This window comes from Myotis lucifugus, unplaced genomic scaffold, assembly GCF_000147115.1.
Source record: "Myotis lucifugus unplaced genomic scaffold, Myoluc2.0 scaffold_5, whole genome shotgun sequence".
Taxonomy (NCBI): domain Eukaryota; kingdom Metazoa; phylum Chordata; class Mammalia; order Chiroptera; family Vespertilionidae; genus Myotis; species Myotis lucifugus.
In genome coordinates, this window is record NW_005871053.1 from 5768962 (window position 1) to 5783904 (window position 14943).

Below are 14943 nucleotides of genomic sequence, written 5' to 3' on the forward strand. Positions count from 1 at the left end.
ATTAGACTATGGGCCCCTTTTTTATTCCTGCCCATAATGCCATTTAACATTCCAAATAACTCATATTTTGTAGAATATTTTTAATAAAGTTTATCCTAAGAGATACATTTCATTTTTTGCCATTAATATCAAGTTTTTGACTGTGTACTTCACCCTCGCCATCCTACAAGGTTCACAGCATATGTGTTTGTAATCCAAAGATGACATTTTGCTTCCAGGAAGGTGAGGGTCGTTAGTGTAAGTCTGGTCAGAGAAAATTTTCTACACAATTCTAGGGGATTGTGAGCTCCCTGAGGGTAACAGCCATGCCTTGCTTACCTTTGTATTTCACATGCCTGCAGTCTGGCATCATAGCTATCATCGAAACTTGTTGATGAATGAATGATAAATGAATGAATGAATGAATCAGTGTCTTCATTGCATTTTCATAGCATTAGTCTGGCTCTATTGCAACACCTACACATTTTTGTGATTAACTCAGTATTGTGTGAGGATGGGAGATGTAAAATGGAATTATAAAAGAGAACAAAGAGAGAATCTGAGGATGAAGATGCTCAAACCACTGAAGTCAAAGGCTGCACCTGCACAAACACCCTGAGAGTCCTTCTGATGAAATGCAGCGGTTCAGAAACCATGCGGATCTGGGGCAGAGGGAGAGGTGCAGCACGGGAGGCACCAGTGTATTTGTTATAAGCTGTTCCCTAGTTAAAGGAGGAGACATCCTACTCACACTGTAAAAAAGAAAATATAAAGTGATTTAGGATCATCTAGTTGCTTTAACTTTGTGGGTTCTGCTAAACCAATGTGATGAAGGGAGAGACAATATATTGCATCTTGACCCCACTTTACATCAATGGCTGCTATCAGTAAAGGCACATCCAGGAATGGCTGAGCAGTAGAAACGAATCATAGGAATCTGAGTCTGCGGTTAGTAGTTATACTGATAGAATTCTGAATTAAATTTGGCAATATTCTTTCATTGACGACAACCAGCTTGACAAAAATTGAGAATCGAAAATCAGAAATGTGTAAGTTACAATCAGCTTTCTCATTATCTAAAGAGAAGAAGCTTAAAAACTTGGATGCTAATCCAGAACTTGTACTTACTAGCCCTGTGACCTTGGAAAAGTAGCATAACTTCTCTGAGCCTTGGTTTCCTCATCTGTAAAGTAAAAAGAAAATACTAGTTCACGGTTGTTTTCAGGACCAGATAAAATAATGTATTAAGTTGTTAATCTGTTGCCTAGTGCATGATAGGTACTTACTCATGATAGCTATTATTGTTAATAGCATTATTGTAAAATATGTTAACACACTTATCATGATCATTCTTCCAATTTTAACTGTAACTTCAGACATACCACTGCAAGCTTATTAACAAGCAGCTAATATTTTTAAGCACCTGTTCCATGCCAAGCATATGCATATCACATATAAATATGAAGTATTCTAGAATTTCAAAGGCCAATGCAAATATAGCCAAGACACAATACATTGTGCTTTTTGAAAAATGTATTTTCATAAAAATGAAATCTATCTTAAGAAATAATATCTAACATTATTAGTCAATGATTATTAAGATTAGCCTAACATGTTCACTTATTAAATAACTAGAAGCTCTGTGCATGAAAATTCGTGCACTCGAGGGGGGGTCCCTCAGCCCAGCCTGCGCCCTCTCGCAGTCCGGGAGCCCTTGGGGAATGTTTGACTGACAGCTTAGGCCCACTCCCTACAGCCGGCCCCACCCCCCATCGCCCCACCGCTGCCACTGGTGGCCTCCCTCTGCTGAAAGCAACCGGCTGGCCTGCAAGCGGCCGGCCCCACCCCCTGACCCCCCTCTGCCACTGCCAGTCACCACTGCCCCACTCCCCAATCGCCAACCCCTCCCTCTGCCCGCTGGCACCCGCTTTGGCTGGCCTGGCGCTGCCTGCTCACCGGCCATCGCCGGCCCACCAACTAGTCATTTCACCATTTGGTCAATTTGCATATTAGGCTTTTATTATATAGGATATAGATTAAGGTAAGATTTAAAGAAGCAACCCAAACCTAGTACCCTCTTTAAAATCTAGTATCCTCTTGAGAAACCCTATTCATAATAATCCCTACAGTATTTAAATGCTGCTTTTCTTCCAACATGTGGTCAGCACTGAGTCTTTCCAAGGGCCCCTGAACTGATCATGGTCTTAGACTGCTTCACACTGGAGGTGGAGGGCAGCTTATGACCAAAATCTTTCATGTTGCACTTGGATGCACTCTTTGCTCCTCTCACTAGCAGAGAAGATGGTGAGCCATCAATCTCCAGTGTTTTCAAGTTAAGGCCAAATTGCCCTTTAATGTCTGATCTCCTTACAGTACCATAAACACAAGGACCTGGATGAGTCCTCAACCAAATCTCATGACTGTGCTTTAAACCTTAGGATTCTCTGGAGCTCTCTTGACTCTTAAGATGCTCTAAATCCTACTCCAAAAGAATTGGAAATGAACACACTTGAGCATTTAAATGAACACTTTGCCAAATTGAAACTGTTGAGGAATGGGTTGTTCTACATAAGCAAAATTTAAAGGTAATTAAAAAAAGTCTTTCCAAGTATCAATTAACATTTTATATATTTATAATGGAAATATCTTTGTGTTTTAATTATTAACTAATGATTAATATAGACTATGATCTACTACATGCCAGGCAGTGGAGGTACTTTCAAGGATTTAATTGTATTCTCATAAATAACAGGTGAGGTAGATAGTATTACCATAATTTTAGAGACAAAGAAACTGCATCTTCACGTGACCAAGTCACTGCCCTGACTCTAAATCCAGGGAACTTTCCATATTTCTACACTGAGATATCATAGCATAACTATGGGCTGGAATACCACAATATAAGCTTATCAACCGAACACATAAAGTAGATTAAATAAAGGCAAAATATTCACAAGGTCTTTTCCCATGGAGAGTCAAATACATTTGGTATAGACAATTGTTCTGACACTCAGAAGCTGTGTAAGATTTAGTTCACGAAGTCTACTCTCATCCCCAGAGCCAGAAATGATGTCTCTTGTTCTCAGAGCAGCTAAAGCACTTTGCTTGAACCTAGAACACTCTCTGTGGTATTTCAATTGTGTGCTACATGCCTTATTTTCCTTATGACCACTTCTCATCTCCCTTACTAGTCTGTAAATATCTTAGAGTCATAGACTCTGTCTTATTCACGTCGTATCATCCACTACATCTAGGCTAACACAGAGAAGGTTCCTGAAAGGTTTACTTAATAGATTAGTGAACTAACAAGCAGTTACCTGTGAATGTATCTGCTCATGGTCCTTTGTTTGATCCAAGGAGCTGGTGTGGGGAAGTGTTGTCAGGTCACTGACCCTTCTGTCCTCTTTCAGGAGCGGCTCTGCCCTGGCCCAGCTCTATGGAACCTCCGCCACCTTAGAGCACCACCATTTTAACCACGCAGTGATGATCCTTCAGAGTGAGGTACGGCCCTAACGTTCTGCTTCTCCCCTTGACGGAAAAATCAATGAAACCTTGCCTCCGACCTCTCTCTGTAATGTCACAGGTAGACACAGAGAAGTGGAACAGATTTTTTAAGTCAAACTACTAGGCCCTTTTGTGTGGCTTTTTTTATTCAGTTAGATGCCTGACCAAGGAATGGGTTCAACTTCTTCCGGAGCTGATTCATTTGGGATTCATTCTTGGTTTGGAAGCTTTTCCCATTCACTTAGCAGAGGAGATGGCCTCCAACTTGCTTACCTTCCTTAGGGCTACGGAAGCCCATACACAGGGACTTGATCCAAGTAGTGAGTGGCCCAACCTTCCTATTGTGTGAAACTCACAGCCCCATTAAAAGAAGGTAGAAACAGGATGATAAAGTTACACTTTATTAGCACAACTGAGGTATCTACATAAAATAAGCACTTAAAGTTGCTGGCGGGACCAGTCTGAAAGTGAGAATCGCAGCTACCTTTGAGACCCAGGATTGCAGGGCTTGGAAGTGCTTTTCTACTTTTAGTTCCCTCGGAGAAAAGGAAAACCACTACTGACCCTGGCTGAGGCGGCATGAGCTCGAAATGCCAGGAAAGGATCTGTTCGGTTTTCTGCAGGCGTACAGGCTGTTTGTGTGTGTGTGGCTGGAATAGCATCATTAAATATGGAGGTTTTCCTCCAGCCTACCTTGGGAAAGCATGTCTTTTGTAACATCATGAAGGCCTCGTTCGACCCCAGAAAGAGAGTGGGCAGTGTGGCTGGGGCAGGCCAACTGCTGGGGGAGACCTCTCTTCAGCTGGGAAGGAAGCAACACAGTTAGGCTCTTGGTAACTCTGACAGAAACCAGCATCCGGCATGTGTGGCTCGGGAATTTCCCTATGAAAGCCATTTCCAAACAAGGAAGGCAGGACAGGGGGAACTTGGGTTCAGGCTGTCTTTTCTGCACTAGTAACAGGATGGGTTTATACCTCAAATCCCAGGCACTCCCACCATTGTCATAACAGGGATTATGCACAGGATATCAAAGTTTTCTTGAAAGATGATTTGTTTATTTGTTTGGGGAAACAAATCCCACTAACACAGAATTTGTCTTCAGACAAATAAAATACCTTGGCTGCCATTCACTCAAGACTTCTCTATGAAGGACCGGAATAACAACATTATTATGCAGTGAGCATAACTGGTGCGTGCAGGCCCTGCCCCGGGTTCCCCCATCCCCTCCCGTCCTGACCTCAGAAGGGCAGAACTGCAGATGTCATCATCACCCACTTCCTAAATGCAAAGGACAGAGCCGCTAGGTGGGCAGGCAAAAGTCCCCCAGACCTTTCTTCCCCCACTTGCTTCTCTTTCCATCAATACCACCCGTCTCAGGGGTGGGGAACCTTTTTTCTGCCAAGGGCCATTTGGATTTTGATAGCATCATTTTCGGATCATACAAAATTATCAACTTAAAAATTAGCCTGCTATATTTGGTCAAACATTTAATTAACTCACCCCTAATGCCTTGACAGGGCCAGACCAAATGATTTTACAGGCCGGCAGGCCCAGCATTCCCCACCCCTGTGCCTAAACAAAATGGAAGCAGTATTTCAAGGACACAAATCTATTTCAAGGACCAAACTCTTGAGGCACTGGAAGAAGCCAATTTGCATATAAACAATACACTATACACTGATTGCAAATTAATGTTTTTTATCAGTATTAAAGCTGATCTGACTAGCTTTGTCACTCAGTTATCTGTAAACAACTGGCTTAGTTACTCTACGTCCTTTAAAAGTGGTAAAATGCACTCTCACAAAATAATCAAGATCTTCAAATTCAGACCAGCTTTCTCCTGGACTTCACATTAGTTTTATTGTGACTTGCTCCTAACAGCTATGCAGGCAGACCTCGGAGATATCATGGGTTCACTCCCAGACCATCGCAATAAAGAGAGTCATAATATGTTTGCTGGTGGAAGATCTTGCCTTCAGTTTATTAAAATAATGCAGCATCTGTAAAGCACAATGAAGCAAAGCACAATAAAATGAGGAGCGTCTACTTCTTTCACTGGGAGATGCTAGACGTATGGCTGAATCCCAGGAACTACTTGTCGGTAGCTTCCAACCACCTTTTCTCAGGCCCCAGTACACCAGCCTGTGATTGATCCGCAGGGCAAGGCTCGGGCAAAGAAACCGGGGCAGAATTATGGTATGGCCTTCCTTTAGTTATTTGTCTTCTTCCTAATGGCTGAATTAAGGGTCTGGGAGAGTTCATTTGAAAATTATTAATAATATTGGACCTGGTCCCATGTGGAACCAATATACTCTAGTCTTTACCAAGTGGTGGGTTCACCCAAGGAGATAAATTAACTCAGGGAAGCAGATTTTCATCTGGTGCCTGGTAGGCGGTAATTTACTAATTGATATTCTGGTTCCCAGAAATAATTAATTTACTTCTCATTGGGAAATAGTTTATTCTTAGGCAGTAATTTCCCCCCCTCCTCCGGCACCATCTTCTGGCTCTCCACGCGAAGTATCAGACTGCTCCAGTTCCCGGGCCCTGTGTTTATGAGTTCCTACTTCATGCTAAGAAAACCTGATAAATGAGAAGTCCTGACTTTCAAAGCAAATTAAGTGGATTGTCTGTCACTTTGCAAAAGGATTTTCCACTTCACTAAAACCATTGTACAGCTGCCAGTGTAGCTAAAACACGTTTTGATGAAATGTTCTTTTCAAAGGTATGGAGATACAGGTGTGTTTTCACATTTTCCCAGGTGGAAGTCATCTTTACAGTCCCAAGAACTATTCCGAGAACAATATCATATACATTCTAACTACTCAGGAAGTATGTACTGAATTTAATCTGCCACACATGCTTTATCAAGATGATCTTCATGGTTTAACACAGGGTTTCTCAACTTCAGTTGCTCTGGCATGTTGGGCCTGGTTCATCTTTGCTATTCAGGCCAAATTGTGCACTGTAGGACCTTTAGCAGCATCCTTGGCCTCTACCCACTAGATGCCAGTAACACCCATCACCAGTGTGACAATCAAAAATATCTCTGAACATTGCCAGACGTCCCCATTGCTCAAATCACCCCCAGTTAAGAACCTCTGGTCTAATGTTTTTTCTCCTCCTCAAAGTCATTTGTTGACATAGCAAGTACTTCCAAAACGCCAACTTGAGTTTTAATTAGTGAAATTAGTATTTATTTTAGGGTCATAAAGATTCCCAAATGTTTTGTTAACTTCTTCATTCAGTAATTCCACAGGAAATGGGGAGTCAAATGGAGTTGTTAGCACAAATACACCCAATAGTAAGACAAGGTCAACATTTTTCAGAGTTTGCTCTTTAAGACTAGACATAATAAAGTGTCCCTTGGTAGTTCTCAAAGATGACTGCACTTTCTGGCTTTGCTATGTTTGCCAGGGACTATGTTTGTATTTGTGCAAAATTTTATTAAGCTTTTTAAAAAATGGTTTGTCATGTTTTTCCTATATATATTAACTATATATAGAAAAATATGCAATATATATAGGAAAAACATGCAATCAAAAACTCATATTTAATGGGGGTTTTGTGACTTTTTGCTTTCTCATTACAGGGTCACAACATCTTTGCTAATCTGTCCTCCAAGGATTATAGTGACCTCATGCAGCTTCTGAAGCAGTCAATATTGGCAACAGACCTCACACTGTACTTTGAGTAAGTATCGGCATTTGATCTATTTGACAAATGGATATCTAAAGTTTCATCCTGTAATTAATTTCCAGGTGCAATTTGGGGGTTGCCTGTTGTTCTAGCACTGATAGCAATGTGTAAATGAGCTAAACGTTTTGCTGTTGTTTTCCCCTCATCTAAATTAACTTTATTAAGGTGATGTCTGTAAGAAGAAAATCAGAGCTACCACCACAAGATTTGGAGCTCTCTTTATTTTTTATGATCCTTGTGTGGAACTCTTGATTTAAAAATGTATTTTATTGATTTTTTACAGAGAGGAAGGGAGAGGGATAGTTAGAAACATCAATGAGAGAGAAACATCGATCAGCTGCCTCCTGCACACCCCCTACTGGGGATGTACCTGCAACCAAGGTTCATGGCCTTGACCGGAATCGAACCTGGGACCCTTCAGTCAGTAGGCCGATGCTCTACCCACTGAGCCAAACCGGTTAGGGCTTGTGTGGAACTCTTGACTCTGAAACTGGTCATTTTTATTTTAAAGACTCTGATTTCTATATTAGACAATTATTTCTCTTCATATTTAAAATGGCATTGCTGATGCTAATGAAAAAGGTTTGTTGCTGGAAGGTTGACTAGAAATCCAAACCTTCATTCCTTGCCTCTCCTCTACCTCTCTTTCTTAGAAAAGCTGCACCTCCCTTTTTTCCCCCCCAATTTTCGACCTCCACCTGAGCTGGAAATTCCATGCCTCTCATTTCCTCTAAGACCTGCTCTATCAGGCACCATCTCTTTCGGAAGCCTGGAAATATCTTCCTTTGCTGATATACACAGGTTTTTCTTGAAGACCAAACAACTTTCCTTCCTTCAAAAATTATTTCACTTACCCCATGGAGATCTTAATTGCTTTTCAATCTACATTTCTTTTAATGCCTACCTTTTAAAATAAATGGAGCATATTTGTACCTTTGTTTTCCTAACACCCGTTTTACCTTAAAGAGTAGTGTCCACCTCCACATTCTATCAAAATTATACTTTCAGAAGTCACCAGAGACTTCCTCGTCCCCAAATTCAATGTCCTTTACTCATTTCTAATATATTCTAACTTCTTTGAGAAATCTGAAGGTTTACTGACTTCTCATTGCCAATTTCTACTCTCTTACTCTCTTATCTTCCCCCAACATCCAGCTTCCTTTCTCTCTCCTTTTCTGGATCCTTTCTGTTTCTTTTCTCCTTGCTCCTTTGGATGAGTTCTTGAACCTATGTTCTTCTTTCTCTATTTAGATTCACTCCCCTGGCTGTATCTCTATAATACCTTTATATTCTAGAAGACTGAAATTCTTCAGTCTAACCCTAGACATGTACCTCTAACTTCTGTTGCAAAAGCCTTTAGGGGCTTCATTGCTTTCAAAGCAACCTTTAAACTTGGTTTGAGTTTCAAGGCCTTCCATAATCTGCCCCCAACCTTTTTTTTATTCTTTTATTCCACTTCTCTCCTACATGATTTGTCTTCCTTAACCAGAGGGGTCTACGTGTTACCCTTTGAAAACACCTATGCCATGCCCCTTGTGCCCCAATCATATTACTGTTCCTACATGGAATCTTATCCCTCTAGTTCCCCATCTGGCTGAAATACCCTTTAAGGTTCATCTCTTCTACTCTACCACCTTTTCCAGGAATCTTATGTCACCCCCTTTGTAATCTTACTGCACTTGGGCATTATATCAGTTAGTATTAGATTCAATTATAAGGGACCAAAAAAGTAACACGAAATAACAGTGGCTTTCTTCTCTGTCACACAGAGGAAGTCTGGAGATAAACAATCTGTAGTTGGTAGAGTAACTACATTAAGTCACCAGGGACCCAGGCTACTTTTGTCTTTCTGTGCTGCCACTTTCAACACATAGTTTCTACCTTAGTCCAAGATAGCTACTCAATGCCCACCCACATCCCAACTAGCAGAAAAAAGGAAGGAGTGAAGAAAAAAAGGGCCAAAAGGTGATGCAAGTTATCTTTTAAGAGAGTTTTCTGGAAACTCCCCAGAACACTTCCACTTACATTTCATTGGTCAGAATTTAGTCATTTGGCCATACCTTGGTTGAAGGAAGGTTGGAAAGGAAGCCTTTATTCTAGTACAGTCCTGTGCTGCACAACAACATTTTGGTCAACAACAGATGGCATATACGACTTGAATACCGTATAGTCTAGGCTATACCACCTAGGTTTGTGTACGTGCACTCTGTGATGTTTGCCCGGTGATGAAATCACCTAGTGACACATTTCTCAGAGGGATCGCTGTTGTTTAGCAGCCCATGACTGTAATCACTGTCCCACTGAAAACTAGGACTTCTAAAACTAAGAAAGAAGGGGAGGAGAGGTACTGGAGTAGACAACTGTCAGTGTATGCCACACATTTTTATTGTTGGCTCCTGCTGAATGTGTTATGACATGGGAATAGTGGAAGGAGTAAAGGTTTTCGAATTACTGGTCTGGATTTAAATTTCATTCTGGCATTCTAATTAAACCTGGTGTATTGAGCCCAAGTGTCTATGTCTTCTCCCTCCTGGAATTTCACTGAATTGGCAAATGAATTTAAAAGGGAAAAAAAGGACAAATCTGCAAGGAAAAAAGACAGGGGGCACACAATAACTGATAAGAGATGGCAACACATTTGTGCAAACAGAAGGCCAGCTGACGAATGGAAACTGACTGAGCAGAGTAGAAGTGAAAGTAGGACCCACGGAGGAAGACAGCTCTGAGAAGCAAGCCCATTGGCGCTGCAGAACCTCACTGGGGGCTGAGAGCCAAAGGCACCATGAAAAGTGGATTTGACATTTAGAGCTTAAGACAGGTGATTACTAGAAAGTCAGTTTACAGAACGCCCAGCACCCACGAAGTCTTCCACCAGCATAGCTGATAACTTCCTTTCCCCCACACTTGCAGAGGCCAAAGGGTTATTCTCTGGAGAAATGTAAGGAAGAGCTCCTGAGTGGAGAAATGAGATGCAAAACTCGGAAGAGGGGGTGACGCGAAATGGAAGGAGTCTCTGCATTCAAAGCCCACACCCCTAGTCCAGTCACCAGAAGCTAGAAGTCTATAAGCTGCACACTCAGGGTTGTCAGATTTAGCAAATGGAAATCAGGAAGTCCAGTTAAATTTGCATTTTGGATAAACAAATGAATAATTTTTAGTATAAGTATGTCCCATGCAATGTATGTGTGGGACACACGCAACTGCAGCTCAATCTTTTAATGTCTTGCTATTGCACACAAATGGATAACAAGGATCACACAACATTGATATGAAACACAGAGGCTAAAACAACCAACAAAGAAGTAGAATCAGAGAAAACAAGGAAAGGAAGAAAACAAAAAACTATCGGTAATATCCTTAGGGAGCCAAGGTATTACATCCATGAAACAAGAATCGGATGCTTTAAAAAAAAATATAGGAACAACCATAGAAGAATACAGAGCTCTTGGAAATTAAAAACATAATGGCCAAAGTAAAAAATCAAATGATAGCATTGGGAAATAGAGTCAAAGAATAATAAGGCAAAACTATTGAAAACACTGCTTTATTTTATTATACAGTTTACCCGTGAATGACATAGGTTTGAACTGTGCAGGTCCACTTAACACCGATTTTTTTCAATAAATACAGTCAGCCCTTCGCATATGTGGGTTTCACATCCCCAGATTCAACCAACTGTGGGTCTAAAATAGTATTTTCAGTCCTCTGTTGGGACTCTGCAGATGCAGAGGGCTGACTATATACATTGTTCAACACCGTTTTATATAAGGGACCTGAACCTCTGCAGATTTTGGTATCTGAGGGTCTGGAACCAATTCCCCAAGGAGTGGTGGAAATATTTGGAAAGTCAAAACTTATATGCAAATTTTCAACTGTGTGCTTTTTAGTAATGTTTGATTTGTTAACTATGTGCATGTATTACTTTAATAAATATATATTTTAATCCCAGTTCTACCACTGCTTAGCTGTGTGTCATCAGATGAATGATATACCTCTCTGAGCCTTTTTTTCATGTGTAAAATGGAGATAATACCTATGTTATCTGTCTTATGTCTTGTAAATGTCTTGTATGTTTTATAAGTGGCTACATCTACAGCCTCATTTGCTTTATAGCCTATTTATTTTGCATGTTTTGTGGCTTTCATGTTTGACTTAACTATCATGATCTTCCCTCTTTTTCTGAATGGATGCACCTTGATTTGGGATTTATCGAAGCTTGTATCCCTTTAATATTTTTATTTCCTGTCTCTGACACTTGTAAGATTTTATGTTATTTTCCTCAAAGTAGAAGCATTCTCCCAAGCCAAGTTTCCAAGTAATTTCTAAGGGAGAAAAAAACCTCACCAGTTGGAGTCCATTTATCAAGCCCTGTTAGCCATGTGACGAATCACCGAGTGACCGCTGGAATGCAGTCCAGGAAGTGGCTGCAGCTCGTTTTCTCATTACTCTGTTCTTATCTTAATGCTGCAGCCCCTGCTAATGTCTGCTGACTCCCAAGGAAGCTGCTAGCTCTCTTTTTGTCACCGTTATTGTTTCCTGAGGTTCTGAATAGCTGTTCGTTCCCTAATCTGGACCTTCAGGAGGCTGATTCACTTGCCTGTCGAAAGTTGCATTAAGGTGTTGCCATATTTTTAGCCAAAACAATCCCTAGGGTTAATGAGGGGGAAGCAACTACTACAAACTGCCACCCGGCTGCTTTTATTTCACAAATTGATAGTGTGGAACCGGAAGGATGTTAGAGATGATGTCATCTAAGTCATCTTTTTCTTGCACATCATGTACTGAGTTCGAAACTGTTAAATAGTATAGTTTGGGTCATATATCATTAGTGGCTAAACTGGAACCCACACTTTGCTAAAAATTACACAAAATCTTGCAAGTGTCAGAGACAGGAAAAAGCCTCCTCTTTTAGGGCTTTTTCCACAATCACTATATTCCTTCTCTAATTAAAAAAATCAAGAAAGACTTGTCATTTGAATTGGGGCTAAATTCCATGGCAATATTGACCTTCCCAGCTGTACATCAATTGGTTTACTCTGAGAAGCAGCCTGAGTTCCCTGTACCCTCTCCCAAAGCAGAGCTGCAGACAAGGGCTTGCAGGCGGGCAGGTTCATTTTAGAGGTGACATCAGGAATAGGAGTGGGGACTGGGACAGTAAAGCGGCAAGTAGGACAGCTATTGTAAGGACACAGACCCTTGTTGGTCACCACTGTGTTCAACCAGGCTTGACCCTATGCTGCACCTCAAAATTATCCACCAGCCTCCACGTTCTGTCAGCCAAGGTTACTCCATGGTCGTTAATTCCCACACCAGTTCCGGACATCTGTGCCTGAAGGCTGGGATGCCTACAGCATCCAGTCCCACAGGGGTTGTCAGAGCAGCGACAGGGCAGAAAGAAAGCTGGGCCAGTGAGCCGGGAGCTGGGCACTGGCTGGTTGAGGCAGCAATGGCTGAGAAAGGTGGGCCAGGAGGGTGCGAGGCAGCCCTAGAGAAAGTCTGGATCAGCACTGGCTCTTCTGCCCTGCCTACTCACATCAAAAGTCATGACAGTAGAGGTCAACCAGAGAGGAAACACACTGCTTTCCTCCCCTAGGAAGGGGAAAGCTGGCTAGAGGAAGGGCCAGGCCTTTGGAGAGGGGTGCAGGACTCATTCCTAAGGGCAAGATCTGCGATGCGCCGGCAGGGAAAACGTAAGGTTCCTGGAAACATGGGACCTCTTTAAAAATAACCACAAAGCCCTGTAACTTTAATTTCTAATGGTTCTAGGTGTCCTCAAAATTCTCTCCTACAGATAAAAGCAGAATTCACAAGTTTGAAAAATAAAACAAAAAAAACCTCAGTGTGAATTTCTAGGTTTCACCACCTAAAGCTGGGGATTAATTCTTCAGCCTGATTTTCCAACTCACTAAAACTTTTTCCAGTTTCTGCTGAATGATTTTCCAAAATTGATTTCTGTGTCTATATCCAAGTCCTTGCAGTGAACAAGGCTTTGATATTTAAGTAGTAATTTCAGCATCCCAAGCAAGAATTAGATATACCTTATCAGTATGCAGCCATGTGACTTTGAGGGTCACTCAACCTCCCTTTGCCTCAGTTTCCTCATCAGCAGTATGGGGATAGGCACCTCACCCACACCAATCCCCTAGGGTCCTTGTGATGGTCAAAGGAGATCACCTATTTGAAAGATAACTTGGTAATTTAAATAAGTAAGATTTAAATAATCTAAACAATTAATATTTAAATAATTTAAATTTGATAACTTTGATCATTTAAAATACCTTATAAAGAAAAGACCCATTGAGCCAGAAACTAAATAAAATTTCTATAATTAAAGATAACACTTGAGGTCTGCAAAGAGAGAGATCCAAAATTACATGAGTTAAAATGTCAAAGGGAAATCACAATGCCCTGTACTATTTGCATGAAAGTCAACAAAGATGATCTATGCAACTTTCACACTAATAAAAACAGTATTTCCTGAATGCTTACTTAGGGGCTTTATATACACATTGTCCCATTTAATATGTAGAGCAGTCCCATAAGAATAGCTACTATGTTTGAGCTCAAATACACCTGAGGAAACTGAGGTTTGGAGAGATCCAGTAAATTGCTCACAATGTTAACTAATAAAGCTGAGAGTGATGCCAAGTAGTTGGGCTCCAAAACGTTTGAACTACTCTGCCGTTCTCTCTGCACTTATAGGATTGTTAGTTTAAGAGCACTAAAGGGGAAACTGAGGCCAGTCCTGGGAACACTCAGACATTGAAGGCAGCAGTAACTTGAGTATGCCCATGTCCAAGGCCAGTTCCAAGCATACTGGGCAGCAAGCCATAGCAATTCAACTAACTGCAGACTAACCAGCAGATTGGGGGGCGGGGCCCAGGCTCCAGATTCCAGTTGCTCAGGAGCCTGACTGGTGGGGCTGAGACTGCAATTGCATGGAGCTAAGCTGGAGCATCAGAAGTTGAAAATTATTTAGCTCTAATACAGTCCTCGGGGGTGTTGCCGTCAGGTAGCAATTGTAGTTTAGCATCGCCCCCCAACAGGGCGTGATCACATCAGTGTCTCTCACATCTGCCAGGTGCCTGCTCTGTGCCCAGCTCTGCTCTAGGTATCTCCCCGTATCACCACTGGAATAGGAGCTCCACAAATGCAGACATCTCACTCTGGGAACCCCAAAATCTACCTGACACATTGCCTGGCATAACAAGCTCTCAAAATATAAACTTTTTTTTTTAGATTGAATTCTCAGATCAACTATAAGGTCGATATTGTTATCCCCAACCTATAGATAAGGATACCGAGTCTTAGAGAGGGTAAGACTTTTTCCGAAGTCCTCACGTTGTCTATGCTCAATCTCCAGGCCACATTGCCTCAGACCACTCTTTAAACTGAGAATTTATAATTCAAATTTTATAAATCAAATGGGTGCCCCATGCCTTTTTGGTTGGCTTTCTAATTAATCAGACTTAAAAAATGAGTTGTTGTTTTTTTTTTTTTCATTTCCCTTTGTGTTCTACAAACATTCATCAACAATTATGGAAAATGCTCAGCCTATTGGTTTCTAAACCAGCCTAAAGGGATGCAATAAGTAGCATTTCTCAAAAGCATCTGATAATGACAGAAGAATGTACTAATCCATCTAGGATTGCTAGGAATCATCGTTTGACCATCTTTTAAAAATTAGATTAATATCATAAGCAATTTATTTTAAAAAATACAATAAGAGCTCAATGAATGTTTTTACTCCTATGCAGACAG

The 14943-nt window shown here is 41.2% G+C and overlaps 1 protein-coding gene across 1 annotated transcript in view; it reads left to right on the forward strand.

Moving 5' to 3' along the window:
• PDE11A (phosphodiesterase 11A) overlaps positions 1-14943 on the forward strand; it is a 270293-nt gene that overhangs the window by 210997 nt on the left and 44353 nt on the right. Inside the window, exons 14-15 of the mRNA XM_006083068.3 lie at positions 3390-3480; positions 7076-7176. Coding sequence (XP_006083130.1) covers positions 3390-3480; positions 7076-7176 — 192 coding nt within the window. The remainder of the gene's footprint in view (positions 1-3389; positions 3481-7075; positions 7177-14943) is intronic.